The sequence below is a fragment of the Ovis canadensis genome, chromosome 1, assembly GCF_042477335.2.
Source record: "Ovis canadensis isolate MfBH-ARS-UI-01 breed Bighorn chromosome 1, ARS-UI_OviCan_v2, whole genome shotgun sequence".
Classification (NCBI taxonomy): Eukaryota; Metazoa; Chordata; class Mammalia; order Artiodactyla; family Bovidae; genus Ovis; species Ovis canadensis.
In genome coordinates, this window is record NC_091245.1 from 106333918 (window position 1) to 106347132 (window position 13215).

The following is a 13215-nucleotide window of genomic DNA, read 5'->3' on the forward strand; positions in this document are numbered from 1 at the left end:
CATGAGCCACAACTACTGAAGCCTGCACAGCCTAGAGCCCACGTTCCACGAGAAGTGAAGCCACCACAATGAGAAGCCTGCTACTAGAGAGTAGCTCCTGTGCACCAAAACTAGAGAAAAGCCTGTGTAGCAATGAAGACCCAGCAGAGCCAAAAATAAAAATAAAAACCTATTGACCTGGTTGGGGAGTTAAGATCCCACAAACCATGCAGTGTGGCCTAAAAAACAGAAATCAGTGTCTCAGTGTGCCAGTTTTGGTTCAGTGGTTAAGACGCTGCACTGCTAACGCAGGGGGCGTGGGTTCAATTCCTGGTCTGGGAACTAAGATGCCACACGCTATGTGGCATGGCCAAAAAATAAAAAAATCTACTGAGACTTAATTTCTGCCTAACAAAATGTCCCATGTGCACTTGGGAAGAATGTAAATGCTGTTGTTGGGTGGGGTCTTTGTATTGTTTTTAGATCTAGTTGGTTTATTATGTAAGTTCTCTATTCCTTACTTACCTCTCCGGTTGTTCATTATCAAGGGGGGGAGTTGAAGTCTCCCAATTATTACTGCAGAATTATTTCTCCCTTCAACTGTCAGTTTTTGCTTCATATATTTTGAAGTTCTGTCATGTGTGTGAATGTTTACAACTGTTACATCTTCTTGCTGAATCTTTTTAAGAAACATATGGCCTTCTTCATCTCTCTTAACCTTTTCGGGTTTAAAGTCTATTTTAGCCACTCCCACTCTCTTCTGGCTACTAGTTACTGACATGGAACATCTTCTTCCATCCTTTCACTTTCAACCTGGCTGTGTCTTTGGATCTTCAGTGAGTCTCTTATACACAGTATACAGGTGGATGATGTATTTTTGAATTAATTAATTAGGCTGCATTGGGTCTTTGTTGTAGCACATGGGATCTTTTGTTGTGGCACGCGAGCCCACTAGTTGCACTGAGTGGGCTTCGTTGCCCAGCAGCATATGGGATCTTAGTTCCCTGATCAGGGATCAAACCTGCATCCCCTGTACTACAAGGTGAGTTCTTAACCACTGGACCACCAGGGAAGCCCCAGGATCATGTGCTTGTAATCTATTCTGCCAATCTTTAAGAAAAAAAAATTAAGACCTAATTGACATAAAATATTATATTAGTTTTAGGCGTAACATTATGATTTATTATATGTATATACTGCAAAATGATCACTACAATGACTCTAGTTAACATCCAGCACCATGCATAGTATCAGATTATTTTCTTGTGATAAGATTTTTAAGATTCATTCTCTAACAAGTTTCAAATATACAATGTAGTATTATTAACTACAGTCACCAGGCTGTACATTACATCCTCAGTTGTTATTTATTTGGACCACCTTCACCTTTTTCCAAGCTTGCAAACCCTTATCTCTGGCAACTACCAATTTGTACCTGAGTTTGCTTTTTTTTCAAAAGATCCTATACAAGTGAGGTCATATGGAACTAGTCTCTCTATCTCATTTAGCGTAACAAGGCCATTCATTTTGTTACAAATGGCTGTATTTCCTGCATTTTTGTGGCTAAATATTCCACTGTAGACACAGAATACATTTTCTTTATCCACTGATGAATACTTAGGTTGTTTCCATGCCTCAGCTACTATGAGTAACGCCATAATGAACATGGGATACAGATAATCATTTTGAGTTAGTGTTTTTCTTTTCCTTCAGATAAATACCGAGAAATGGCACTGCTGGGTTGTATGGCACTTCTATTTTTAATTTTCCTAGGAACCTCCATATGATTTTTGACAGTGGCTGTACCAATTTAAATTCCCACCAACAGTGCACAAGGCCCCCCCTCGCCCCTGTCCCGGCTTTTTTTACATTCTCACTAACATTTATTACTTCTTATCTGTTTGAGAATAGCCATTCTAATAGGTGTGAGGTGGTTATCTCATTGTGGTTTTGACTTGCATTTCCCTGATAGTTATTGTGACATTCAGTTCAGTTTAGTCGCTCAGTTGTGTCCAACTCTTTGCGACCACGTGAATCGCAGCACGTCAGGCCTCCCTGTCCATCAACTCCCGGAGTTCACTCAAATTCACGCCCATTATGTCGGTGATGCCATCCAGCCATCTCATCCTGGGTCGTCCCCTTCTCCTCCTGCCCCCAATCCCTCCCAGCATCAGAGTCTTTTCCAATGAGTTAACGCTTCCCATGAGGTGGCCAAAGTACTGGAGTTTCAGCTTTAGTATCATTTTTTCCAAAGAAATCCCAGGGCTGATCTCCTTTAGAATGGACTGGTTGGATTTCCTTGCAGTCCAAGGGACTCTCAAGAGTCTTCTCCAACACCACAGTTCAAAAGCATCAATTCTTCGGCGCTCAGCTTTCTTCACAGTCCAACTCTCACATCCATACATGACCACTGGGAAAACCATAGCCTTAACTAGACAGACCTTTGTTGGCAAAGTAATGTCTCTGCTTTTGAATATGCTATCTAGGTTGGTCATAACTTTTCTTCCAAGGAGTAAGCATCTTTTAATTTCATGGCTGCAGTCACCATCTGCAGTCATTTTGGAGCCCCCAAAAATAAAGTCTGATACTGTTTCCCCATCTATTTCCCATGAAGTGATGGGACCAGATGCCATGATCTTTGTTTTCTGAATGTTGAGCTTTAAGAGAGTTCCAGAAAAACATCTATTTCTGCTTTAGTGACTATGCCAAAGCCTTTGACTGTGTGGATCACAATAAACTGTGGAAAATTCTGAAAGAGATGGGAATACCAGACCACCTGACCTGCCTCTTGAGAAACCTGTATGCAGCTCAGGAAGCAACAGTTAGAACTGGACATGGAACAACAGACTGGTTCCAAATAGGAAAAGGAGTATGTCAAGGCTGTATATTGTCACCCTGCTTATTTAACTTCTATGCAGAGTACATCATGAGAAATGCTGGGCTGGAAGAAGCACAAGCTGGAATCAAGATTGCCGGGAGAAATATCAATAATCTCAGATATGCAGATGATACCACCCTTATGGCAGAAAGTGAAGAGTGTGACATTAAGCAGCTTTTAATGTACCTGTTGGTCATCTGTATGTCTGCTTTAAAAGTATATTCAGATTTTCCAACTATATTTAATTGGATTTTCTATTTTGCTATTGACTTGTATGCTTTCCTTATATATTTTGAATATTAACACCTCACTAGATTTGCTAATATTTTCTCCCATTCTGTAGGCTGCTTTTTCATTTTGTTTATGGTTTCCATTGTTGTACAGAAACATTTTAGTTTGACCAGTCTCACTTGTTCATTTCTGCTTTTAATGCCCTACTTCTGGTGTTAAAACAAACAAAAATATCATTGTCAAAACTGATGACAAGGAGCTTATCCTGTTTTTTTTCTAGGAATTTCATGGTTTTAGGTCTTACATTTAAGTCTTTAAATTGATTTCTGTTTATGTTGAAAGACAGTGATCCAATTTCATTCTTTTGCATGTGGCTGTGCAGTTTTCCCACACACCCTTTATTGAAAAGACTGCCCTTTCCCTATTGTATATTCTTGGCTCCTCTGCCATAAATCAATTGGCCATACATGCATGGGTTTATTTCTGGGCTCTCTATTCTATTCCATTCATCTATGTATCTGTTTTGTTTTGATTACTATAGCTTTGTAATATAGTTTGAAATCAGAATATATGTTGCCTTCAGCTTTGTTCTTTGTCAAGACTGTTTTGACTATTTGAGATTTTTTGTGGTTCCACCTAAGTTTTAGGATTATTCTACTTCTGAGGAAAGTGCCATTGGAATTTTATCTTTATTGTACTGAATTTGTAGGATGCTTTGTGTAGTACAGACATTTAAGCAGTAATAACTCTTCAAATCCATGAGCACAGAGTATCTTTTCATTTATTTATGTCTCCTGTAAGCTCTCATCACTAGCTTACAGTTTTCAGTGTACAGGTTTTTACTTCCTTGGCTAAATTTATTCCTAGGTATTTTATTCTTTTTGATGCTATTGCAAAAAGATTGTTTTTTAATTTCTGACAGTTACTTGTGTATGAAAATGCAACTGATTTTTATATTTTGATTTTGTCTCCTGAAACTTCAATAAATTTTCAGTTCTAAAATGTTTTCTGATGGGAGTTTTTAGGGTTTTCTACATGTAATTCTATTTGCAAACAATATTTTTTCTATATGTAATTTTCTAAATTTCTATATTATACATATAATATATATATAGTATTTTTCCATATGTAATACTATTTGCAAATAGTCATTTGCAAATAGACAGTTTTACTTGTTCCTTTTCAATTGGATGCCTTTTACTTAATTTTTTTCTTGCCTACCTCATCCCACTCAAGTACTCTTGCCTGGAAAATCCCATGGATGGAGGAGCCTGGTAGGCTGCAGTCTATGGGGTCGTGAAGAGTCAGACATGATTGAACAAACTCACTTTCACTTTTCACTTTCATGCATTGGAGAATGAAATGGCAACCCACTCCAGTGTTCTTGCCTGGAGAATCCCAGGGACGGCGGAGCCTGGTAGGCTGCCATCTATGGGGCTGCACAGAGTCGGACACAACTGACGTGACTTAGCAGCAGCAGCAGCAGCTACCTCATCTGGGTAAAACCTGCAGTATTATGTTGAATAGAAGTGGTAGGAGTAGACATCCTTGTTTTGGTTTTATTCTTGATTCCAGAGGAAAAGCTTTCAATTTTTCACCTGTTGGTTGTCACATTCACCTTTTATTATATTGAGATACATTCTTTTACCCAGTTTGTAGAGTTTTTTAAATCATAAATGATGCTGAATCCCATTCTCTTTTTAAGAGTTTAATCCATTTACCTTTAAATTAATTACTGATAAGGAGTTACTTATCACTGAACAATTTATTTTCTATATGCCCTAGAGGTTTCTGTCCCTCCTTGCCTGAATTCCTGCTTTTTAGTGTGTTTAGTTAATTTTTTGGAGTGAAATGTTTACATTCTTCCTGAATTTCTTTTTGTACATGTCTGTAGGTATTGCACTGTGGTTATCATGAGGATTACACTGAACATCCTTAAGTTATAAAACTATAATTTTATTTATAGTAGCTTAACTTGAATAACATAAAAAGACACTAGTCCTTTACAGCCATTTCTCTTCCTTCCAGATGTCACAAAATTACATCTTTATATTACGTGCACAAAAAAATTAGCTAACAATTCCACTAAGTGCATTAGTTTCCTAAACTGTATAGAAAAAAAAAGTATAGCTACAAAACACTGTCAAATTAATTCTAGCTTTTATAATTGCCCATGTATTTACCTTTATTAAGATCTTTATTTCTCCACATGGCATAGAAGTACTGTCTGGTGTCCTGTAAGTTCACTTTGGAGGAGACCATTGAGTATTTCTGCAGGGTAGTTCTAGCACTCAAAAAGTCCCTCATATTTTATTTGGGAATGTTTTTATTTCCTCCTCACTTCTGAAGGATAGCTTTGCTACATATAGGAATCCTGGTTGACATGTTCTTTTAGCACACTACATATATGGGCCCACTATCTTCTGGCCTCCAAAATGTCACTGTATTGTAATGATTTGTTTATCTTGGGCTGATTCCAAGACTTGCTCTTTATATTTTGAAAGTTTGATTTTAATATGTCTTGGTATGTGTCTCATTCTGAGTTCATCTTACTTGGAATTTGTTAAGTATCCTGGGTATTTATATTCACATCATTCATGAAATTTGTTAAGTTTTCAACCATTATTTCTTCAAATATTTTCTCTTGCTTCTGTTTTCTCCCTCTGGGACATCCACAATACATATGGTTGTTCTGCTCGATGGTATCCCAAAGGTCCCTTAGAGCTCTCTCCTCTTCAATCTTTTTCTTTTTCCTCAGGCTTGATAATTTATATTGTCCTATGGGCTGCTCTGGTAGCTCAGCTGGTAAAGAATCCACCTACAATTCAGGAGACCCCAGTTCAATTCCTGGGTTGGGAAGATCTGCTGGAGAAGGGATAGGCTACCTATTCCAGGATTCTTGGGCTTCCCTGGTGGCTCAGCAGGTAAAGAATTTGCTTGCAGTGTGGAAGACCTGGGTTCGATCCCAGGGTTGGGAAGATCCCTGGAGAAGGGAACGGCTACCCTCTTCAGTATTCTGGCCTAGAGAATTTCATGGACTGCACAGTCCATGGGGTTGCAAAGATCCAGACATGACTGAGTGATTTTTACTTTGAGTGATTTTCATCTTTGAGTTCACTGATTCGTTCTCTTGCCTGTCCAAACCTGCCTCTGAATCCATCTAGTAAATTTCTCATGTCAATTATTGTACATCTTCAGTTCCAGACTTCCTTTCTGGTTTCTTTTTTAGGTTTTCTATCTCTTTATTGATATTTCCATTTTTTTCATATCAGTTTCATGACTTTCTCATGAAAGACTTTTTCATGACAATTTCCTTTAGTTCTTTGAGCGTCATCAGGGCAATTGTTTAAAAGTTTTGTCTTATGTGTTTGCCAATAGCCCATTTTAGGGACAGATTCTACTGAATTACTATTTTTTTTTCTCTGAATGGGCCATAATTCCTAATGCCTTTATATTCCTCATGATTTTTCTGAACGCTGAACATCTGAATCGAGTAATGTGGTAACTTGGGAATTAGATTTTCCCCTTTCCTATTCACTGTTTTTTGTTATTATTATTTTCCTGTTTCAAGGATCAGCCTCAAGTGTAAACCTAGTGTCTTATGTCTTTTCTGATCCTTCCCTTGGATATGTGACTGACTATATTCCCCAACATATGTAATTGTTTTGGCATGTGTTAAGTCTTTAATTTCTGTCCTAAAAGACGAGAAATGAAAAATGAAGGTGGGCAAAAGAGGGTACCTTAAAATCTCCTGAAAGTCACTACAGCTGGAGGGAGAGGGACTTGCAACAGTGGGAGGTACAACAGTGGCTGCCTGCTTCTTCGTGTGCACCTCTGTGATCAGAATCAGCAATCAGAGCACAGAGATTCAGTATTTGGAGAAAGGGGCCCCTTTTATCCACCCTAGCATCTGCAAGCTGTATGCAAGCTATTCCAGGAGTACTTGCACAGATGCCTGCCTGGGGGTAGGGATGAGTAGCTACTACTGAGTTAAGAGTTTGAATTGATTGAAATGAACCACAACTGACCATCTAAAACGTCTCCTGGACGTTACAAGCCTTCAACAGACTCCAGACTTCCAAACAGTTTTATCAGACAGATTCTGCTAGTGCAACTGTCTAAATGGAGATAGATTCTTTTGCTTCCTACTCTCTCATTTTCTTAGAATCCTCCCCTATCATGTTATCTTTTCTGAATTTTTTTTTTTTTTAATTTTATATTTTAAATACTATGGACAGGAGCCTGGCGGGCTACAGTTCATTGGGTTGCAAAGGAGTTGGACACAACTTAGCAACTAAACAACAACAACAACAACACACTCTACAGACAGAGTGTGGGCCATTTCAAAAGGTGAGATTATTTCTTAGATGTATTTTTTTCATTCTAAATTAGATTCCAATCTATCTCACTTATTTTTACTTATCATTGTGACAAATCCAGTGAGGATGTGATAAACATGCTAAATGCATGGATGTAAGAACCATGTACCAGTGCTTGGTATATAGTAAGCAGTCAATAAACAGTAGGTATTATCATATATGTACACACACACACAAATAAATATTACATTCTTCTGGAGTAGTTAGGTTGAAGTGTGAAGAAACAATACGAGCTTACTCTCTACGTGGGAGGATCTGTCATAACAGAGAATTGCCTGAGCTGCTCTGTATAAGCTGATTATTAAGATCAATCTCAGGATGTCCTCAATACTTTCTGCTCTGCTGGGTTCACCTTCCCTTGTTTTCTTACCACTTCTGCATTTCACAATTTGGGTCACAGCTGTGATTGATGAATCGGGCTTCATTTCCCATACGGTAACTGTCAATCACCATCCCACTATCCAAGTTCAGACAATAGTGGTCACTGTGATTATGATACTGCTCAATCATCCTGTTCCTAAAGAGGAGAAAACCCAGTTAATGATTAAGTTGAAAGTAAACTTCAAATATTTCATTTTCCATTCTAATCTGGTACCTCTGCCATTTTCCTGGAGTATGATTCACCACTGTACCTGAACTCCTGCTCGCTGACAACCTCTCCTAGGTATTCAATGATGAATTGCCCAGCTTTTAGCGGTTCTTTGGTTCTGATTCCCCAACCTTTTTCTTCAGCTCGAAATCGTTCTAGACATTGCACCCACTCATGCCGCTGTATCCTCTGGTTACAGCACTGCTCACCACAGGGGCAAGTGTTGGGGGAACACTCAGCAAAGATCATTCTAGAAAAAAAAGGAATAATTTTATGTCAATTAACACTACATATCATCTATATGAACTCATTTTTAAAAATAGGAATTTAAAAAATGAATTCAAAGGGACTTCTCTACTGGTCTAGAGACTAACACTCTGCGCTCCCAACGAAGGGGGCCTGGGATTGATCCCTGGTCAGGGAACTAGATCCCACATGCTGCAAATGAGTTTTCTCATGGTGCAACTAAAAAGGTTCCACATCCTGCAACTAAGATCCTATGCATTACAACTAAAAGATCCCATATGCTGCAACTAAGACCCAGTGCAGTCAAAAAAAATGCATAAAATTAATTTTTATTTTAATAAGGTTAGATTGGTTAACAATGTTATTAACAAGGTAATAATGTCTAAATTCAAAAGTTAATAATACTGAAAATATCCAAGTCAAGTTGCAAACACTGATGCTTCTTGTTAATTAATAAGTTAATTGTCCACTCAGCATCCTGGGCAAACACTAACATATTTATTTCTATACTAAGAATATACGAGGGGTTCCATGGTGGCTCGGTGGTAAAGAATCCTGCCAATTCAGGAGACTCTGGTTCCATCCCTGGGTTGGGAAGGACCCAACCCCTGGAGAAGGAAAGGGAAACCTACTCCAGTATTCTTACCTGGGAAATCCCATGGACAGATGAGCCTGGTGGCCTACAGTCCATGGGATCACAAAAAGAGTCAGACACAACTAAGCAATTAAACAACAACAACTTCCTGAACTATCAAAAGAAAGAAAGGAAATAAGCAATGAGGCAGCTATATTAATTTCATAGACAATAAATAAAATATCATACAAAAAGCACAGAAATGTTAGCATCTAAAGAGATGCACATTTAAACAACTTTAAGGACATATGATACTCTCAAATAGTAAACCAATGAAATACTGAAGCACTAGAAATAAAGTTAGATGTCAGTAACTAAAGGAGGTGGAACTAAGAGGAAATAAATATATATTGGTGGTGATACCAAAAATTACCGAAGTATTTTACAAGAGCTATTAGAAAGCATGGAGTAAGAATTACACATATATGTATACATGTATAGGTATGTTACACAGTTTCATAGCAGTAGAATTTTTAATGGCAAAATATTAAGTAACTTGAATAATGAACAACAGAAGAATGGCAAGCTGTGACATCTAAAAAGGATGAGCTTAAGGATTACAATGTTACATAAAAGCACATATATAAAATACTTGAGAGTGAAAATAATCTGCATAAGACATCGACTACCTAAATCACCAAGCTACTACTACTACTATGTACAATTCTACGTATGTACAATGACAAGATGAAAATTTACAGTGATGTAGGTAAGGTAGAATTTCCCAGCTGGCATATTAAAGCAAAAACACTGATTCCCTCAGCCCACACGACAGCTGACTAGAGATCAAAATTGGAGAAGCAGCTATCTGTCTAGGAAAGCTATCTAGAACAAGGAACACTGATGGGAAGTTAATTAATTCTCCTTTGCTACCTATCTGCTTAGGTTAATAGAGAGAGAATCCTTTATCTCAATTAGACATTTTCATTTTGAAATCTCAATCTCACTAAGAACTCACACTTCCTATCTCTGACAACAGCCTTACTATCTCTCATTAGCATCACTGACTCAATCATCATGTGTATTAACATACCTTCTATATCCTAATGTCTTATCAACTTAGTTTCCCCCCAAATGTATCATGACCTTCTACTAGTATTATTTTTATTAGAGAGGTTAAAGAACTTTCCTTAGGTCTCATAACAGTAAGAGGATTTAAACCTGAGTACATAAGACTCTACATGACATTGCTTCCTATTACTCTATTTAGCCCATGTTTTGGGCTAAATATGTCCCTTCAAAATTCAGTTGAAGACCTAGCCTTCAGTGTGATGCTATTTGGAAGTAGGGGCTTTGGGAGGTGAATAGGTTTTATTAGCTGATGAAGGTGGGAACCTTGTAATGGGATTGTTGTTGTTTAATCTCTCAGTCCTGTCTGACTCTTTTGCAACCCCATAGCCCATCAGGCTCCTCTGTTCATGGGATTTTCCAGGCAAGAATACTGGCTGCTGCTGCCAAGTTGCTTTAGTTGTGTCCGACTCTGTGCGACCCCACAGACAGCAGCCCACCAGGCTCCCCCGTCCCTTGGATTCTCCAGGCAAGAACACTGGAGTGGGCTGCCATTGCCTTTTTCAGGGGATCTACTGGGGCTTACCTGGTAGCTCAGTGGTTAAAGCGTCTGCCTGCAATGCGGGAGACCTGGGTTCGATCCCTGGGTCAGGAAGATCCCCTGGAGAAGGAAATGGCAACCCACTCCAGTATTCTTGCCTGGAGAATCCCATGGACAGAGGAGCCTGGTGGGCTACAGTCCATGGGGTTGCAGAGTCGGACACGACTGAGCAACTTCACTTCACCTGACCAAGGGATCAAATTCGCCTCTCCTGTAGCTCCTGAATTGACAGATGGGTTCTTTACCACCGGGCCACCAGAGAAGCCCTCATAATTGGATTAGTGGCCTTCTAAGAAGAGGAAGAGAGAAAAGTATCTTTCTACCATGAGCATGCTCTGAGGAGAGGCCATGTGAGTATTCAGGGAGAAGGCAGCTGTCTATAAGCTAGGAAGTGGGCCCTCACCAGACACTGAATCTGCTGACAATTTCACCATGGACTTCCCAGCCTCCAGAATTGTGAGAAATATATTTCTATTATTTAAGTCTATGATAGTTTGTTATAGCAGCCCAAGCAGACCAAGACAGTCTATCAGTTAAGTTTCATATATCCTTTTTGATTTCTTGAGAGGAAATCAAAGAGTCTACTTAACCTTTTCCTTTAAATGAAGTCTTTTTTTTTTCTGGCCATACCACGTGGCTTGTGGAATCTCAGTTCCCCAACTAGGGATTGAACTCAGGCCCCTGACAGTGAAAACACTGAGTTTTAAACACTGGACCACCAGGGAATTCCCCTAAATGAAGTGTCTTACAGATCTTAAAGCCTGTGCTTATAGAATTAGTTTAGTACAGTACCTATTGAGGCAGTCATCCACACAGCCCTTTTTGGTGTCATCATCTGGCTTCTTACAGTTACAAGTGGTAGCCTCATAACCAGAAAGGGGTTTGACATCAACGTAGACATCTTGAGAGAAGACAGCAAAGAATAGTTTGTGAACATATACAGTAATTTTTAAGTGCCAGGCTGAGAACACTGATGGTATGGAGGCAGAAAAAACAGCTCCCATTTTACTCACTTGAACGAATTTTTTTATATAGTGGGACATCTGGTTTCTTGTACAGCTAGAAGAAAAAACAGAAAAATCCCGATATAGCATTCAACTTCAAATGCCAGAAAACAGTATAAATCACTAAAAATAAAGAAATTATCCATGTACTCTGCCCATATGGAAACACTTACTTTCTGGGTTGGATACATTTGAGGTGTGATCACTTTTTACCCTGGAATAAAAGGTGACTTACCAGATCAGGGTAAAAGAACTATATTCCACAGAAGCAATCATAAGTAGATTAAAGAAAATGCATTTTTTGTTAGATGTTTCTTCAGCAAGTTATTGGACAGATTTAAATGATTATCACACTGCAGATTAAAGCTATTCATTTGGATAAATTAAGATTTTATTTCCCTCTATGAAAAGAAAGGAAAACTTGCACAGGGCTTGTTCAGATGGGTAGGGTAGGTATATGATATGAAAAAGATAAGTATCCCGGCTTTTTCAGGGTGAGTGTTGTAGGAAAACACATTTTACATTTTAATTAAGGCAACTAATTCAGTGAACAAAGGGAAGATGGCAGGCAGGATAATGGTGTTCTCATATTGCAATAAAGAATGCATTAGGAAAAAAAATGTATTAGTCAGTCTGTGAGTGTTTTACTATAGAAGACAGTACCAAAAAACAAACAAAGAAACAAACAGGAGCTTGGTTTAAGCTGTTTAACCTAAAGTGTATTAATCTATAAGAATAATCCCACCATCATTTTTCAGTGGGTACAGTGAGTCAAAACACTATCTCCTTTATTGTTATGACTCTGAGACAAATATCTAACATACTGACCCTCTTAAAATTCAGGAGAGACCATCAAAGAAGAGAATGCAGATGGGAATGTTCACTGCTTTTGGCTTTCCAAGATTAAACTTTGGTGGAATTTTGGCAAACTCAGGAGCCTATTTACCTAATTTGCATGACTATTTCTATTTCCCAATGGTAGTTCCCAATATGGATTCTGGGGGCTTTCGCTAAATATAAAAATTACAGGGGGAAACTTTTCAATTAGGTAAGTAAGAGAGAAAAGCAGCACCTTTCCAGTTTTAGTTCCCAATATATTTAAAAGTACAAGAGTATTAAATATTTTCCCTGTTTCCTTTGGTAGAAGACTCTCTTTTGTATGTGAAAAATAAATTCCAAACTGATGGGAAGGAGCCAACAAAAATAAAGCCTGAAATTTCTTAATGCTGCTGGCAGTACATCTAAATTCTCTTGAGACCTGCATCAAACAGGATTCTTACAGAACAGAATCTTTGCTACCAAAATAAAAGCCCAGAATAATAACTGAAGGTTTCCTAAGGAAGCAGGAACTTACTGCTATTTTGAAGTTATGAGTAAAGGCAAATAGGTCATATTAAATATGGATGCAAATTCATTTTTCTTAGTCTCTGACCTTCACAGGGACACTTCTCTGTATTTCCTAAGATGAGAGCATAACAAGGAGGCAGAGAAAAAGACTTGCATCTCCCTCTCCCCCACTGAGCACTTAAGAATGAAATATCTGGGGAGGGAGGTTCAGGATGGGGAACACATGTACACCCATGGCGGATTCATGTCAACGTATGGCAAAACCAATACAATACTGTAAAGTAAAAAATAACTAAACAAATAAAACTGAAAAAAAAAG

General features: G+C 38.4%; 1 protein-coding gene across 5 annotated transcripts in view; it reads right to left on the minus strand.

The window, feature by feature from the left end:
• The window catches only part of ASH1L (ASH1 like histone lysine methyltransferase), a 203286-nt gene that overhangs the window by 31429 nt on the left and 158642 nt on the right, over nucleotides 1-13215 (minus strand). For all 5 annotated transcript variants that reach the window (XM_069543842.1, XM_069543868.1, XM_069543833.1 and 2 more), the window contains 4 exons: nucleotides 11559-11604; nucleotides 11338-11446; nucleotides 8100-8306; nucleotides 7838-7984 (listed from right to left, as the gene is read on the minus strand). In XM_069543842.1, the coding sequence (XP_069399943.1) occupies nucleotides 7838-7984; nucleotides 8100-8306; nucleotides 11338-11446; nucleotides 11559-11604 (509 nt within the window). The remainder of the gene's footprint in view (nucleotides 1-7837; nucleotides 7985-8099; nucleotides 8307-11337; nucleotides 11447-11558; nucleotides 11605-13215) is intronic.